This window comes from Orbilia oligospora (assembly GCF_000225545.1).
Source record: "Orbilia oligospora ATCC 24927 unplaced genomic scaffold scaffold00007, whole genome shotgun sequence".
Classification (NCBI taxonomy): Eukaryota; Fungi; Ascomycota; class Orbiliomycetes; order Orbiliales; family Orbiliaceae; genus Orbilia; species Orbilia oligospora.
In genome coordinates, this window is record NW_011645564.1 from 1,034,019 (window position 1) to 1,051,921 (window position 17,903).

Here is a 17,903-nt window from a genome sequence, read left to right on the forward strand (position 1 = left end):
TCAATTGGATCTATTCTATGATCTATGATTGATGATGTCCTCTTGTAAAACTTAAAAATTAAAATATCTTGAAACACGGTATTCCATGAACCGCCAGTACACGACATTATCGACCCTCAAGGCTATACTCTCGGAGAAAGACGGTTACAATGAATAGAGAGACTGCGTATATTATTGTGGATAAACCTAAAGTTTTGTACTATTATCAGCATATTCCAGATAACTACGGTGTGTGAATATCAAAATATGGATAAGCTAACCATGGTCCCATTGTAGCGCCTCTACAAACGCTTTTATGGCCTTCTCGCGAATGGGCTGATCTAAGCCCTTAATGTTTCTAATGCTTGCCATTACGTCTCGAATAACCTGTAAGTTTGAATTGGTTAGTATATCTTCTACATAAAATATATATCTTACACAAAGCTCTAGGTAACCGGAGCTACTCGCCTCTTTCTTGTTGGTTACCCCGTCCAGCCTAACGTCTAGTCTTTTTGCTAGTGCTGTTTGAAGTACCGCATTCCCAAGGCTACTGATGGCAACAAAACCGAGGTTATCGCTAAGATAAAATCCAGATGTTGCCATTGCTTGGTCTTTGTGTTCGACACTGGCTGATAAAGCGATAAATGCCGCAGTATTGATCATCCCGATGCCGAAGCCTGCAGGAGCGATATACGCAGTTTCAAAGATGTTTGTGTTTCCTCGCCAGCGAATAGTTACGAGAAGTAACGCAATAGTGGAAATAGACATAGCTATAACAAGATATCTCTTATAACGACCAGTTCTAGTAGTTGCCACGTCAGTTTATAAAAAACAGATAAATAGATGGATACGTCGAAACCCAACCAAAACTTACCGTCGAATTAAAATTCCAGCCATTAGACCTCCCATTGCATGGGCTACATTTCCGAAGACAATTCGTGCTGCCGCATCTGCGTTTGACACTCCAAGGGTTATCACGAAGTATATGGCTACCGTAGATACAAACTAAGAAGATTGTCAGCAAGACTGAAAAAAAATAATGCGGTACTGAATGTATGTTAAGTGGAAAGATTACCGAAATCTGACTGCCAGTTGTAAGCCCGAGTGTTGAATATACGGAGAGAACATCACGTTGCGTAAGTATTCGTAGTGATAAGATAGGCTCCTTGGCGACATATGCTTCCACATAAAAGAAGATGGCACCAAAAATGAGCGACCCGATACCAGATCCAATAAGTAGCTTATTGGCCAAAAACATCCGTTTGCCAGCTTCATCCAAGAACACGAGAAACAAACTCAGTGAAGCTGCAAGACTTAGTGCGCCTGTAAAGTCTATTCTCCGAAAACACTGGAAAAAGTTTTCGGTCTTGCGCTGTTTCCCTTTATGGGGAATATTCAACTTGATAGATACCATGGCGATAGCAAGGACTGCTAGAGGGACTTGGCCCAGGAATGACCTAATAATCAATTTAGTCCCCTTGACGCCTTTAAGCCTGTTTAAGGGGTTATACCATCTCCATCCGATAGTGTCAACCATGAAACCACCGAGTGGCGCTCCACAGGATCTTCCAAGGGTTGCTGCAATGTAGACATAACTTCTCCAAGCTGCTAGGTCGCGGAGGGGGACGAGATCTACAGATGGCAAGACAGGCCACAGGTTAGCCTCAGTTGGTTTTGGTCACCCCTAGTCTCACCCCCAGACGCCACAAAAGGAGGATCGGATATCCTTTTTATCTTACCATTGAGCAGAATCGAAACAACAGAACTTAGAGAAGATGGTTTGCGAGTTAGCAAAGTATAGTTCGAATCATGGGCTCATATTAATCCTTACGTCATCCCACCGCCTCCTATGCCCGAAATAACCCTACCGACGACGAGATGCCAGAACTCTGTTGATGTACCACTACATATATAATGTTACCATACTCGGTCCTATAGATTCGGCAATATAGCCGGGTAAAAAGTGAAGGCCATTGGGCACTTACATCCAGAGACAACCTACAGCGAATAACCCGTAGGAAATAAGCAAGAGAGCCTTCCGGCCAAAGATATCGCTCAGTTTTCCGTACTGGTCTCGCAATTTGTTAGCTATCTGCCTGTAGTGAGGCGGGCCCGCTTGCGGCACAGCACCAATGTAGACTGCAGTACTAACCATTGGCTGGGTTGTCAACACTCCGAGCTGATATCCAACTATCATCCAATTCTATGAAAATATATTAGGTGAAGCCTTTTAAATAAAGATTGGATTAGATATTGCGTACGGCATCATCAAGTCTGCCAAATTCGCTTCCTATTTGTCCGAAGGTTGCCATGACAAGCGAAGTGTCAATATTGGCGACAATGACTCCTAGGAACTGTCAATTGCATGCTCTATAGGTTGTAACATTAATCATGTGTAGTCAAGAGTTACCGATTAGAAGACATGCGACTACTCCCCAAAAGCCTGATGGTACTTCCCGAACGGGACCTTCGTCATCTTCATCATCCTCTACTACCCGTGGCAGTTCATCTTGCTGATTCTTAGTCACAATTGATTGCGGTTCGGGCGTGGAATGATAGACAATTTCGTCTGGATTAAACCCATCTCCACGAATAAGAGGCTGGTGCTCAGAGAGTTCGGGGTCAAGCGATCTTTGTGGTTGTATCATGGTGCACGTGAGGGGGTATAATCGCTTAAGAAGATTTGATGGGTTGTATATTGGATGGCCTCCATCTATAGATTATGACTTGGAAGTTATATACTAGTTCTGGTGCTAGGCTACCGGCCGGTGGGAATCGGACAAACTTAATATTAATAATGTGCGAGATCCGGAACAGATTGCCTAAGCAAATTTTAATCTCCAGGTCTGGACGTCCCTCGGACGGGAGCTAAGCTAGCTGACTTTCCTCCTTAGTCCTAACGTAGCCAACCCGTTCGCTAGTTACCCAATTATATCAACAATTTGGTCCGATTTTCGCTTTTTTAGATGGAGACAAAAACGTGTACATATACCTCTCGCTACAAATCCCGCCTCGTCGGTATGCGATTTCAAAATTATGCTTCATCATGTAGTGTGGGATGACCCTTTAAAATGAACAGGGGTGCCAGTTAAGCCAGTCGACAGTCAGCGCAGAATGTTGCAGTTTTCTTTACATCTTGGCAAAATTTCGGATTTTTATTTCGGGTACATGTACTCCGTACTCTGAGTCTCTGGCGAGCCAGGTTTTGACCTGGCGTTAATCAAGTATATTTCCTCATGCTTCACTTTCAAGACTCCCAGCTTGAGGCTCAATTGCTAGTGTACTAGCCTGAGACCAATTATAATTATATACAATACATTTACACAGTACGTATCGCTATAGCTATAGCTATTGTAGCCGTATAATATAAGTTAGTCGGAATGTAAAGTTAGCTACCGGTATACCAGGCGGCACAGCATTAGTTGAGAATCCGTGGGATTTTAAATGGTGATGCTGGCCAATCTCTTCAAAGCTCAGCGGGTTCACAAATCCATTGACCTGCAATGATGACGAAAACTCGGTCGATATCGTGTCGTTGATCAGAAATGAAGTACCACAACTGGGTACTGGTACTTTGGAGTTCTACGAATCGGAATACAGAACCCAATCAGATCGAAGCTTCCGCCGCTCAGATAAGCGACAATTTGTTCTCGTCTTAACTAGCTTTGATTGCTCATGCAATTGATTAAATGTGATCGTGACGACGATTGCGTATGTTAAACATCCGATGAAGACTTTTTAATATGTTTCGTATAAAAAACCTTTTTAAATCACATTTATGACGAGTTAACTTTGGTCCAAAAGTCAAGCGCTGGATGCACATCATATGAGGGCTGCATTGACTCTGCACGCCACCTGTACTACGCTGCCAGTACCGACCCTTAATATATTAATGTTGAAAGCGAAGCTAAGTATTTACACATCCACTAACTAAAAACCGCCATACGAACCAGTTACTTCTCTATAGACGAATTTATCTACAATTTAAAGCCTCTGTTTGTTCAGTAACTACTTCATTCGATATTCGCATATATATAAGCCTTAACCCAGGTTTCGAGTTAAGCTCCACATGCAACACCATGGTACCAAGCCTGTAATCCCGACCACGATAACGTTATGATTCTCCAGATTTGCCCGCGCGCGGATGAGCATTGGCCTTGCAAAGCTAGAGTTTATTGACAAAATGTGGCAGCCCCTGTAAGGATCTTCAAGGAAACTACGATTTAGGCTGCCAACGTGGGCTGACCTTGATTGTGGGCACATGAGCGTTATGTATGAGCGCGCCCTTAAAAGCGATGTACGACAGCACCTTATGTTGTTCTTCCAGCCTTCCTGCAATAGTTCCACACGCAGTGTGCATATGCGGGTATATTGGGAGAAATGGACCGCATTTTTACTGCTTGGCTTCTCCTCTCGCAATTCCTTTACGCTGGCGCAACAAATTGTGTCGAACAGCCCCTCAACTCCTTGCCTGCGACAATCACCGCAGCGCCCGACATAAAGTTTGCTCGAGGGCTCCTTCCACGCCAGCAGCCCGGTCAGTACGCGTGTCAGTGGGTGTCAACCGTTTTTAAACAATGCTCGGATAATGGATTCTTTAAGGTCGGAGGGATTTCTGGGCTTCCTTACTGCGCGTGTTACCCACAAACGCAATACAGCCCTGGTGAAGTAGACGGGTACATTTCGCAATGTTACAACTACGCCGGAACGGATCCCGCATTTCGAACCGGGTTCGCAACTTTCTTGGGGATGTGTAGATCTGCAGGCGACATCCGCGCGACGCTCAGCGCTGGTTATACTGCTTGTAGTTATGCTAGTTCCGTTCAATCATACTGCTCGGTACAGGGCTACAACAAAGGCGGGGGACCCTCGCAATTGGCGCTTTGTGCGTGCTATAGCTCCAACAATTATCGGCCAGATATATTTGACGGGCTATTTACAAGTTGTTTCAGCTATGCGCAAACGGCTGATACCTCATTAGCAACCGCAATATGGTCAATGGTGGGGTACTGCTCGAGCCAAGGGGACGTAAGGCAGGAAATGACAGAAGGGAATGCCATATGCTCCGCAGCATGGAGCGTCGTCCAATCTTGTTCCCGATGGAATCAATTTATTACTGGCGACAACGTGGAAAAAGCGAGCTATTTTTGCTACGATTCGAATACAAGGTTCATTGGTGCCTCAAGAGACAGGAGTGCACAACAATGTTATTCATATGCTACCGAATTTTGGCCTGAAATGGTCTATTCAGTATCAAGCCTTCAGTTTCTCTGTTCCCGCAATGGCGATGTGAGGGCTTTGTATCCTGATGGTTCTTCGGGTGGCGGCGGCGGCGGCGGAGATAATGGTGTTCCAGTTCGTATCCCCCTGAATTTCATATCTCGATGCATACATATACGTGTCGCCGTCTTATACGCAGCCAGGAATGGCTCTCCTAGACCTTGATGCAAAGATGACGTCTTACCCGATCGTTCAAGATACTCCAGATCGCTAATTAACTCAAATAGTCCCCCCAGCCCACTAGGTCAATACCCACCTCAACTAGAAGACCTAATACAGGCCCCACCAGTTCTTCAGATTCGAACTATGATGATAAGCCAGACGCTGCGCATAAGGTACTATTACCCGTAGCCACATATGAGATATTTTGTTTGCCCCGCATCTGCTTTCAAAATTTATTTGGAAGAGAAATCAATTCGACGATTAACTTGCTATTCGTTTTAATAGTCCGAAATACCTTTAGTACTTCTTGCGATCCTCGGAGCTTTCTGTGTAACGGTTTTTGAGATGCTGTAGTGGAACCGCTACAGGGGTGCACTGCGAAATATATTTACATACCGTCTGTGACAACGACCTTAAATCCTTCGAACATACATCTATTAATATTAGCACGAAAATTTTTTGATGCATAATACAGTGGCTACGCTGCGGATCCATGTTCCGCTAGAACTCGAGTAATCTTCCGCAGATGTGTTACTACTAGATATTCTTTGATCTTGGATTGCAGACACTTTGGCATCTATAATTATTTTTATGTACTCAAAATTAAAATCCAACCGAATACACACCCAGTTATACCCGCTTCAAATCGGGATCATCGCTGCACGAACGGATCAACAATTTCTGAATTTGTGTAACGTTGCGCATTTATGGGCTACGTAGAGTACTAGCTAAGCTGCTAACACCACGCACCAATGCAAAGCATCGAGGCTATTTTGCACCCTAGGTTTGGTCTGAGACCAAAGAATGGCTATGTATACTATCGAGCTTCACGTAACGTATCAATACTCTTCTAGTACTTGGTTCTTTACCATGGTGGACATATATATGTCATTCCTCTTTTCAGTTCTACGTACATTTACTATACTATACCTATTTGTTCAGAGGATTGCCTTGCAGTCGGGAGGAAGGTAAGTGCTCTGCAAGGTGCCATTTTCGCTTGGTTGACATGACTTCAATTAATATCACAATAAAAAGGCTCGCATCATGAATATTTCACTTAGAGGATATATATTATTCTATTAAAAGAATCATTTTAAGAGCAAATCTAGATACAAACTCTCGTCGGACTTTCAAAAAACCCAATACTTCTACTCCACAAAAATGCTATCCGAGACGCTATCATGCAGAAAATAGCTAACAGATCAATACACTAACAATATAGATGCTATATAGAACAGAATTCCAGCCATCGAGCAAAATTAGTATCCGGTATAGCTGGAGTTAGACTTCCATGGAGCACGGTATCTATCCCAAGTCTGGTAGATTCTGACGGTCTGGCCAGGAGTAAACTGGTTCAAGCAGGCACTAAAAGGAAGATATTAGCTACCAACTCTGACGGAGACAAAGCTTTAAAGCCCAAAGTTTCATGCGTTACGTTTGTAACTTACTCATCAGAATAATCCATGAAGTTGTGGATAGGGTCAACACCTGGGTATGCTGGTCCGACGCAAGTGTCCTTTCCAATTGGGCAGCCGTCAGTGTAGATTGCCTCAGCTGGAGTGTCATCAATCAAATCACCTTCGTCGCAACCGCCCTGGAAAGTATGAAGAAGTCCCAGCCAATGGCCAATTTCGTGGGTGGATGTCTTTCCTTCGTTGTAAGGGAAGAAAGTCCCACCAGGAACTGTGGACTGGAGGACGTCGCATCCGTCCTTCCAGTAATCATCCGAGCCGCGGACAACATCCTTTGGGAATGTACACCATCCTAAACCTTTGTTAATATATATCATTCTATGTATTAGACAGCATTTCAACGATTCATGTACTTACCGAGCCACCCTTGAAGTGGGCGAAGGTACAAGTTCATATCACCATAGTCACCCTTTCGGATAGTACGCTTCATATCTTGTTCAATAGGAGTGTCTCTTTCGCAGGTCGCCCAAGTGGCGTTTTTGGTATGGGTGACCCTGCGAAGATCGAAGTAGATACCGGTCTGAGCATAATGCTCGTTCAAAGCTTTGGCCTGGTTTTAAATTTTAAGTTAGTAAAAGCTGTTAATACATAGAGAAGGTAAGGGTATTTGGTTGGATAGTACGAACCTGTTTTTCCATGTCGGAGTTCGGGATGTATCCACCTTCAGCAGTCCGATTGATGTAGACATTGTGGATGTAGAGCTTGATTTTCTGAGTCCGAGTTGTGGGATCATTGTATCCGCCGGATTTGCGAAGGGCATCAGCACCGGTGATTGAAGCACGGAGGCTGCTCGCGCTTAGAGCTCTGAAACGGGCAGCTTCCTGCCTTAATTCTTCTGGTACTTCAACATTCGCACATCTTCTAGCAACGCTGGACGTAATAAGAAGAGATATTGTGGCGAATACTGTGAACTTCATTTTGAAACGGTATGTTTTTAAATTTTAAATGCAGTGTGTGATTGTGAGGTTTATAGGAAAAAGAAGGTATTTGACAGTTATAAGTATAAATAGTTTGGAGCCAGTTGGTTCTCTGTTGATTTGATGCTTGTGAAGAATGTTTTATTGAGGATAAAGTGGAAATCAAGCCCAGTATATATACACCAAATATTACTCTCTATATCTTCATAAAATTGCTATCAAAGGTCTATGGATCGTCTCGATAACCATATCGCGACGGATCTCGGTCCATTGCAACCTTGACAAGCTTGCTCTAAGTATGAAGATCATCACCATCCGGGGAAATATTTCGAGGATTTCAAAAGCTTGACATGGGCGTCACAAGCCGAATAGCTGGGGTATATTGATTGTTGTCTATGCGCATACCCACAATAGCTCTAAAAAGTGGAGTAGGTATCATAAAATGTTGAAAACCTTCGACAAAGAAGCGTTTTGGTTTCTAGAATTATGATAGGTTGCATTTTGGTTAGTTTCAAGGTCCCGGCCCGAGGTTTCAAAACCTAATAATTAGGTATAGCTGTCGAACTACGGCAATCGGAAATGTGAGAGGGCCGTGGACTATGGGAAGTTCAACTGAGGACAGGGACCAGTGTCTGACCTATAGATGCATCCAGCTCGCCAGTCTGCTCAGGCCGTGCTGGCTAACGAATGCAGAAACCCTGTGAACACGGTAGGAATGTGGCCGCTCTTAGTTAGGATTGTTTGTTGAGAGCAAACATCAAGGTGGAGCGAATCCCTCAAGATGGTTTAGATTAGGTGTGTTCCTGCATAAATGCACAAAATCTTCGCTTCAAGTTTGCCGACTTTGGGAAGGACGGATGAGGATATCCGAGCCTCCATAATAGGAGCAAAGTGTTTTCGAAATTTTCTGCGAAGCTGAGGTACGGTATTGATATATTACTCAGAACGGGTATACCTGTGTAACCCGAGTCATCCCGAATATCTTTTTCTTGTTTGGGCAGTTTTTATATTTCTCTAGAACTTTTCCATTCAAATACTACGAGAAGTTCGAACGTTCCGACCTTAGATAAATCAGTCAACTATATATTTTCCCGTCTACGACTGGTCAGCTGGATAGCTAGTGGGGCATAGCTAGTGGAAACCATATTCAAAACTCTTTTGAAAAATTGGAACATTGAAAAATTACAAAATTAAAGAAAAAAAGCGTTGTCAGATCGATAGGTATCTTGTGGAGGTTTGCAGCGCAGTATGGCTATGAGGACAGTACTTGCAGCCGAGTTGTTAGCTCTTTGAGACGAGCGGCGGGGTGGTTAGATATGCGAGCCAGTCAAAAGATGGTCGACAAGGAATTTCTAGCTAATAAATTAGAGGATTACATACATCAATAACTAAGTTTGGAACTGGTTGTTAATATAATGTAATTAGCTGATCGTGGCCGACTTGAAGCAAAAATAATATAAATTTTACTAGTTTACGACGATGCCTAGGTCCAAGAGTTACGAACCAGCAAAAATTAATGTGCCCATGTCTAATAGCGATGGGAAACCAGCGAGGAGCTAGTAGTTAAACGACCAGGAACCAACACTATACTAGTACTAGTTAGCATTAAGGAACGCGTAAGGAACCAATACAGAACTAACGAGGATCCAATGGCCAACACGAACCTAACCTGAACTCGTACCGTCTTGCCCAGTACTTACTTAATAACTACTGAGCACTGCGCCTGGTTAAGTTTTGGGCAATACGACCCATGCCCAACTCGATTTTATTCCATTGCCCAAATACACATTTGAAGGATTCAGAACGTTCAGCAAAGCATTCAAAAGCCGTTAAAGTGGTATATGGAATCGGGCGAAAATAAGAGCCGTATGAAATCCGGTGGTCTACTGGTTAAATAAAATAGAATAGATAACCCACATTAGGCGAATGCAGCACTAGTAATATATCTTTGAGAAAGAACCCACCCTGGCCTGGCAGTTCCTGGGAATCCAGCAAGTTAGGCAAGAGAAAATGGCTGCACTATATATCAACGTGCAATTGTATATATAAACGTGTAATTCCCGGATACCAGAGCTACCGATATCGATTGTGAACCAGATCTGCAAAACAAGGCAACACTGAGACGATGCTAATAATACTAATTAATTCTCTGAACCCAAAAGGTTAACAGTTTTAGACATGGCAACCTCGATGGATAGAGTGCAGTTACTCTGTATTCTGAGTTCAGTGGCTATGTGCATATGACTCGTGAAACCTTTGTAGCGTGGGCCCGGCAGCTGGAAGAATTCAGAATTAAAACCCGGATATGTACCGGTATACCTGAGCTCAAGCTGATGCACGCATGTACAGTATGTCGGCGAATTACAAAAGTAACTAAACTTCAAAAGTACCTTATCTATAGATCTAGACTACAAGCTAGCTAAACTTTAAACTAGGTATAAATCCCCCTATAAACTCTTTGATTCCGAATTCCTCGACTTGAACATTTCGCCGGGCTATAGAAAGTGATGTCGCCATATTCTCCACATATTCGATCATATCCAACGCAACGCCGCCGCCTCCAAAATGCAACAGGGTGCCATCTTTCTCCCTCCAAAATGGATTTAAATCCGATATCTACGGCAGAAACCCGGATAACGGTTGCCGTGCAGCTTCATGAAATCCCGGCTGCTACTCAATTGTCCAATAGGATGGGCGATTCCGACTACATGGCTAAGGACGCACGGAGCTATTGACGTGCCGATGACGGGGGGTTAGCTGATTTGACCGGCGTGGGGTTGTCGATAAGGAATGGGTATAAATGGGCGCCTGAAGCAGAACATAATTGATCCTTTATGGTGTTTGGGACATTTTTATAACTGTACTCGAGCTTCGAAGTCGAAACTTTTATGATGGGACTCGCATTAAAGAACATTCTGCTTTACGCCGGAGTGGCATCCGCTGTCCCTTGGGCAGGGTCTCCTAATGACCAGAAGCCCCTTGACCCGGCCGCTGGTCAGAAGGGCCCATTGAAGACTGGTTCTTCTACGCAGAAACCCAACATCATTTTTATCCTGACAGATGACCAGGATATTGAAATGAACTCTCTGGACTACATGCCCTTTGTTCAGAAACATTTGCTAGACAAGGGCACTCTATTCCGAAACCACTTTGTCACAACCGCCCTCTGCTGCCCGTCTAGAGTCAGCCTTTGGACCGGTAGACATTCGCATAATACGAATGTGACAGATGTCAACCCCCCTTATGGTAAGCCGGTCCAGCCATAACCAACCCTGTTAAAGTCCTTGTTTATTGACGATGTTCTTTTTATGGCCACAGGTGGATACCCTAAATTTGTAGCTCAGGGCTTCAATGAGAACTTTCTACCCGTATGGCTTCAAGAAGCCGGTTACAATACCTACTACACGGGGAAACTATTCAACGCACATACTACTAAAAACTACAACAATCCTCACGTTAAAGGGTTCACCACATCAGATTTCTTGCTTGATCCCTGGACTTATAACTACTTGAATCCCGCCTATCAGCGCAACCACGAACCCCCAATCATATATCACGGACAGCACACCATTGATATTTTGATTGATAAGTCAAATGCGCTCCTAGACGATGCAATTGCGTCCGAGAAACCATTTTTCCTTGCCTTGGCGCCAGTAGCACCTCACAGCAATGTCGAAGGCGATATCAGCGATATAAGTGATATCGAAAAAGTTACCTTCAGCGAGCCTATTCCTTTGAAGCGACATGAACACCTATTCCCAGATGCTAAGGTTCCAAGAACTCCACATTTTAATCCAGACAAACCGTCGGGCGTCAATTGGATCGCTGAACGCCCACAATTAAACAAGACTTGGGTTGATCACAACGATTATTACTACCGTCAGCGTCTCCGCGCTCTACAGGGAGTTGATGAGCTCGTAGACGGTATCTTTAAGCGTCTCGAAGAAAACGGACAATTAGATAATACCTATATTTTCTACACTGCAGATAATGGATTCCACGTTAGTCAACATCGTTTGAATCCCGGTAAAGAATGTGGTTTCGAAGATGACATCCGCGTTCCGTTTATCGTTCGCGGACCCGGGATTGCGGAAGGCGCCGTGTCAAATGCAGTTACGACTCACATTGATGTCGCCCCGACTCTCTTTGAAATCGCAGGAATCCCATTGAGGGAGGATTTTGACGGATTGGCAATTCCTCTTGAAAGGGTCAAGCAAGAAAAGAGACGTCATGAGCATGTCAATGTTGAGTACTGGGGATTTGCCGTCGAGGAGGGTAGCTACGGCGGCACTCTCTTCTGGAATAATACCTACAAGGCATTGAGAATCATTGGTGAAAACTACAATTTATACTATTCCGTTTGGTGTAACAACGAGCATCAACTCTACGATCTCACGGTACGCATGAATTCTCTTATTTATTTTAAATTCTGTCGATTGCGCAATTGCTAATATTGATATTGGGGAACTGCAGTCTGATCCATTTCAACTACGCAATATATATCCGGGTTACGCCGATCATGATTCGTCTCTCACAATTCTCGGTGCTCCATTGATCCGCGTCATTGACAGGTTGGATTCTCTACTACTAGTATTAAAATCTTGCAAAGGAACAGTATGCGTCAAACCATGGCAGAAACTCCACCCAGAAGGAGATGTAGATGTTCTTCCCGACGCTTTGCAAGAGCAATATGATACTTTTTATAAGCACCAGGAATCAGTTAGATTTGATAGGTGCGAGGCTGGGTATATTATCGACGCTGAGGGGCCACAAGATGCCCTGAGCTATACTCGAAATGGAATACATTGGAGTCATTGGGTGTAATATAGTACTGCAAGTCTTCTGAGAGGCTAAACGACTTGCAGGCCCCGCTGCACGAAGACTGCAAGTAGAGGGTTACAAAAGTAGTTAATCAGTTGTTTCGAAATTTCCTTCTAAAATAATTTATCATGTACAAGAAAACTTGGCCAGCTCCTAGGCAGGCAATCCTCGCCCCTTATGCAAGTTCATTTTATTCCTATTGGCCAATTGATGTAATTCACGATGAACAAGAGCTCTCGGCTGCCCCGCTGCCCGCTCTTCGCCTACGATACCATATCTGCGAGATATCGAAGATGTTTCGACTTATAGCACGATAGCGATTTATCGCCACCTGTTAAAACTATACCTCCACTTCTATAATCTAAAAAATTTCTTCCTCAAGTTTGCCGCCGTATCGGCGAAATACTCAGCCTGAAGAATATTTATATGGCGTGCACCATTCCCTGCGTCACGCAATCGTTCGGCCGACCCACCAACCTGGATCCAGTCGTTCGATAGCAGTCTCCGAGTTCCGAGTACCAAATTGTCGGCAACAAGATAGCTAATACACTGCTCCCCCACGTGTATACGCAGTTTCAAGCTATTAGCCGGTTAGCTTACCAATGCTACATACCTACAGGCGTCGCAGTAGTACCCCTTCTTTTCCGCCGTTGCCGGGTTTTTATGACTCTTAAAACCCTTCCTTTTGAAAAAGTCTTCAGGCCAGAAGTTTGCGCTCTTTGATCTATAATACTTCTAGGGTAAGTAGGTGTTTCCTGTATTAGCTTTTCAGCACCGGTACCTATCGAGCCACCCCAATACCAATTGACCAGTCGCAATTGCGCAATAGAGTTAAATCGCTATCATGGCGCGAACTGATCCCGATAAAAAATCCAATGACTACGGAACAGTCAATGACCCGGGCTCTTCGAAACGGGTCTCCTCAATTGCAGAGTCTGAAGTAGACACCATTTCAATCTCGACAGACAACTCCTATCAACTCTCAAATTCTTCACTCCTCGATGCGGACGAAGAAGCGCGGTTACTAAATAATGCAAAAGACGACGATATCACGAAAAAGGCGGAAAATAAAACGCCAGCCCAGATTATCACCGTTTTACTACTTGGTATATACGTGAAAACCTGCTGCTTTTAAGTGTCATATATCCCGATCTAAACTAACACGGGGATTTGACATCCCGTAGGGGTCTTTATTGCCAGTGGAGATGGTTCTTTTGTCCTGGCTACGAACGGTGTCATATCTTCGGAGTTTGGCCGATTAGACGATGCTAGCTGGCTAGTGACGTCGTATATGCTTACCATGTGTGCACTTCAGCCTCTGGTAAGATATTTTTATGATGTTTGGTTCTAAACGCGCTCCACTAATACCGAGCGCTTGTGGAAATAGTATGGGAAGCTCAGTGACATATATGGCCGAAAAGCTATGGTTTTGATTGCATACGCATTCTTCGGCGTTGGTTGTCTGTACAGGTAGGAGCCAATATATTTATCTGCACAAGCGTCTAAATGAAATATTAATGGCTAGGCGGTCATGAATCTAACTTTATCATACATAGTGGGGTTGCGCATTCTCTCACAGGTGTGATTGTTGGAAGAGCAATCAGCGGAATTGGTGGGGCCGGAATGATGGTTTTAGTCAGTATTTTGATCACAGATCTCGTACCCCAGCGTGACGTGGCTGCCTGGCGGGCGTATGTCAATATTGCCGCTACGACGGGTAGGAGTTTAGGAGGCCCTGTGGGTGGTTATTTAACGGACACCGTTGGATGGCGATGGTAAATATACCAATTTTTTGTGTCTATCCTGGCAGATCTAGTTACTTGGTGAACTCGAGAACTAATAGAGAATAGGTCTTTCGGTGGACAAGCACCACTCGTAGGTTTAGCTGGAATACTTGTTGCTCTTCGATTGAGCAACACTACCCCTACCCCGACTAATACTGCGGAGCCTGCGGTACCAGAGACTCAAAAATCAAAGCTTGCCCGGATAGATTTTCTTGGTTCTTTCCTCCTCGCGGTAACTATTGTCGGATTTTTACTAGTTCTTGACCTTGGTGGTCAAAGATTGGCATGGGGTTCCCCCTATATTATTGGTTTATCTATCGCCTCTCTTATTTTTCTCGTATCTTTCGCTTTCGTCGAAATATATGTCGCCTCCGAACCCATATTTCCATTACACCTCCTCACCAAAAATAATATCGCAACAAGCTATGGATCGCTAGCATTTTCTACTGTTTCTCAAATCGGGATAATGTATACAGTACCCCGGTACTTCCAAATCACACGCAACAGCTCCGTCACTGAAGCTGGAGCCCAACTTGTCCCTGCGGTTGTCGGAAACGTGATAGGTGGCCTAATAACTGGTATCTCCGTGAAAAGGACTGGGAGGTATAAGCTCATCTTGGTACTTGCCGGAATAATATCGACTGTTGCCTCAACCCTTCTAATTCTACGCTGGAATGGTCATACTGGATTCCTGGAGTCCCTGTATATCTTCCCAGGAGGGTTCGGTATGGGACTATCGCAAGCAGCTAGTTTCGTAGCGATGACAGCAGGATTAGAGAAGGAACACTATGCAGTTGCGACCATGGGTTTATATTTGTCGTCTAGCTTGGGGGCAGTTGCTGGTGTCAGTGCTGTCAATGTGGTTTTAGAAAACGTGGTAAGACGAATTTTAGGCCAAAGGTTGACGGGACCTGGAAGCGAAAAGGTATGGCCATTCCTCTCTCTTCTTAAGCATTATGCCATGTTAACTGGGTATCTCTCTACAAGATTATCGAAAAAGCGATCAAGGATGTCCAGTATATTGGCAAGTTGAAGGGAGACACTAGAGAGATCGTAGTGTCCAGTTATGTTACAAGCCTGAAATATTCTTACGGTAAGCACCTCGCGCCTAGACCGGAAATCCCCGAGAGAAGCGAAATCGCTCGAAAAACTGATGTAAAATAAGGAAAAAATCGAAAGTAGACGTGAAATGCTAACGTATTATCTCTCCAGGCGTAACTTTACTAAGCGCTGCATCCGCATTTTTAATAGGATTGTTTGTACAGGAAAAAAGGCTCGAGTAAGTTATGTTTTGGGGGTGGCTCTCGATGTCTATGGGCTGCATGGACCTATAAGATTATAAGTGTACATCTAGCTTTCTCGAAGGCGTTAACAAATTAAGCATGTAAACAATATTAAATTTGGACTATTGCGACCCAATAGAACTAATATCTTTACTATCGCCACAGTTGTTACCAAGTGTTGGAAGTGAAGTTAGGGACAGCCTAAGGGCTCGCAACCACGAGCAACACAAATATGAAGGCCTTGCGTTGTATTTTCAAAAGAAACGCAGTATGGGGTCCCAGTCTCGTAACCAAGTCTAGGCAAAGCCAGACCAGCAGCGCTCCATTTGGGAAAGCTCTGAGGAAACCATTAGAGGAAGGCATCGTTAATACAGCGTAAAATCTCGAAACCGCAATCTTGAGAAATTTTCTTTTCAAAAAATGGCGGAGTTTCAGATTGAAAAGTTCAACGTTCCTGTGTTATAGTTGCATATGATTCGATGGTATGTCAGATATATCAAAATATATATCATGAATAAATTTATAATATTTGATCTTAGATGTCTCAAAGAGAAGAACTAAAGTCACAATTATGATCATAGCATGCATGGCGACTACAAAGATATCCGCTAGTCTCAGGTCTAGACATGGTATATATCCTTACTAATTAAGGATACGATATACTCTGATCATGAGCGTACCGGCCGATTTTGTATACCTGAAATACCATCATGAAGTTCCACAGTGCAACTCTGCAGAGCAGATGCCGACTCGACTATTCGATTAATTAACTACGAAGCTTTACTATATCTCAGAACGTTACACCGAATACTCAGTGTTACGAACTTTTTAATACCGGGCTAACATGCACCTATCCACTCGGCTAGGATCCTAGGAATTATGGGCTCTAAGATTTTATTTATCTATTTTCGAACTTAGAACTGTTTTGTTAGTTTTACCATGGATTCAACGATTGTATAAGAAGGCTGCCAAGGCATGGCCACTCTCATAATGAATTATAAATTGATCGCTGTAGCAATTATTATACAGCCTGGTTATATATTGTCACCCTTCGGCTGTCTGCTGCCCCTGCAAAAAGTAACAAGTACCACGGGATTTGTTGCCAGCGCTACCGGGATTCCTTCAACAGTACTGACCCCACCGAGTCCTGAATTAATTCTTTGGATAGAAAGAAATATCAGCTTGAGTAGTCCGATATGCACCCCGTACGTACGCATCCCCGGAAAAATGTTAAACACTGGATTCCTAGGATCGCAACCTTTATAGAAGCCAGGGTACAGGCATTCGTAGGATCTGATAAAGTTGACTGGGTTCCCAGCCAAATGTGTGTGCCAGATGGGTGAGACATTTCCCTAGATTCTAAGACATTCTGTAAATAGGACCCAGTTCACCACTGCTACTGCCTATACTCGTGACTATCATCCCAAAGCCTGCCTGGCCTGTCCTTGAAACCCCGAAAAGCGCTTTGAAACAACTGTCCGGCCTGCACCTAGCCGTTCGCATATTTCGTCTCCTGGGGTGATCCTGTCGAATCCACGATCTCATCAAATCAGAAAGCATTCCCTAGAAGACATGATATGCATCTTGAGGGGGAGAAAACGTTCCAAACTCGCGATGTGCATACAAGGAGCAGGGGTGAAGCATGAGCTTGCCAACCTATGACCTATTCTCGGCATAATAACGTAAGCTTGCTAACAAACAAATCTCGAATCAATAACCCAAAACAACGAAAATTGCCAGCTGGTATAAAAGATAGGGCAGATCAAGCTAATAGTCGCCTAATGACCAACTCCACAAACAGATTTCAATACATATTCTCAGCCAGCCACAATTCTAGGATCCTTGATACCTCAGTTATGGGAGATCTTTTAGGGATCCCTACACGGTCGCCGTACAATTAACTTCCCTGAATCTCCTTTAATCCTACATTTTGACGTTGTCGCAATACGTCGAATAATTACACCAGGACCCCGAGCTAGTCTCCGGGTCCACAGAGCCGTTCTCACTAGTATACTCGTATTTCTCGTGGCCCCAGTCGCCTACACTGCCACCGTAATTCACATCACAATTGACCAACTCGAAAAGGTTCGAGAGATAATTCAGAAAAAGAAATTTCCTGACCCAGGGGAAGACCCACGGTCGAACAACAAACCTGGAGGGTCCCGATGAAGAGGTACATTGTCTAAAAGTACCTATATGACACCT

At 44.0% G+C, this 17,903-nt stretch overlaps 5 protein-coding genes across 5 annotated transcripts; 3 read left to right on the forward strand and 2 right to left on the reverse strand.

The window, feature by feature from the left end:
* Positions 1-255: 255 nt before the first annotated feature.
* Positions 256-2,627, reverse strand: AOL_s00007g293 (uncharacterized protein; the record flags this gene model as incomplete). The annotated part of the gene is made up of 9 exons (XM_011120194.1): positions 256-366; positions 418-781; positions 854-984; positions 1,055-1,611; positions 1,719-1,744; positions 1,811-1,882; positions 1,965-2,182; positions 2,241-2,326; positions 2,390-2,627. 9 exons carry the CDS (start codon positions 2,625-2,627, stop codon positions 256-258), a joined length of 1,803 nt encoding a protein of 600 aa, XP_011118496.1.
* Positions 2,628-4,359: 1,732 nt separating this feature from the next.
* On the forward strand, positions 4,360-5,424 carry AOL_s00007g294 (uncharacterized protein; the record flags this gene model as incomplete). Its single annotated transcript, XM_011120195.1, has 1 exon — positions 4,360-5,424. The coding sequence occupies one exon, from the start codon at positions 4,360-4,362 to the stop codon at positions 5,422-5,424; it is 1,065 nt and encodes a 354-aa protein (XP_011118497.1).
* A 1,256-nt stretch (positions 5,425-6,680) lies between these two features.
* On the reverse strand, positions 6,681-7,810 carry AOL_s00007g295 (uncharacterized protein; the record flags this gene model as incomplete). The annotated part of the gene is made up of 4 exons (XM_011120196.1): positions 6,681-6,786; positions 6,870-7,185; positions 7,251-7,443; positions 7,520-7,810. 4 exons carry the CDS (start codon positions 7,808-7,810, stop codon positions 6,681-6,683), a joined length of 906 nt encoding a protein of 301 aa, XP_011118498.1.
* A 2,891-nt stretch (positions 7,811-10,701) lies between these two features.
* AOL_s00007g296 (uncharacterized protein) lies at positions 10,702-12,634 on the forward strand (the record flags this gene model as incomplete). The annotated part of the gene is made up of 3 exons (XM_011120197.1): positions 10,702-11,056; positions 11,129-12,207; positions 12,284-12,634. The coding sequence occupies 3 exons, from the start codon at positions 10,702-10,704 to the stop codon at positions 12,632-12,634; spliced, it is 1,785 nt and encodes a 594-aa protein (XP_011118499.1).
* Positions 12,635-13,475: 841 nt separating this feature from the next.
* Positions 13,476-15,579, forward strand: AOL_s00007g297 (uncharacterized protein; the record flags this gene model as incomplete). The annotated part of the gene is made up of 6 exons (XM_011120198.1): positions 13,476-13,737; positions 13,816-13,952; positions 14,019-14,101; positions 14,188-14,406; positions 14,482-15,340; positions 15,403-15,579. 6 exons carry the CDS (start codon positions 13,476-13,478, stop codon positions 15,577-15,579), a joined length of 1,737 nt encoding a protein of 578 aa, XP_011118500.1.
* Positions 15,580-17,903: the final 2,324 nt, after the last annotated feature.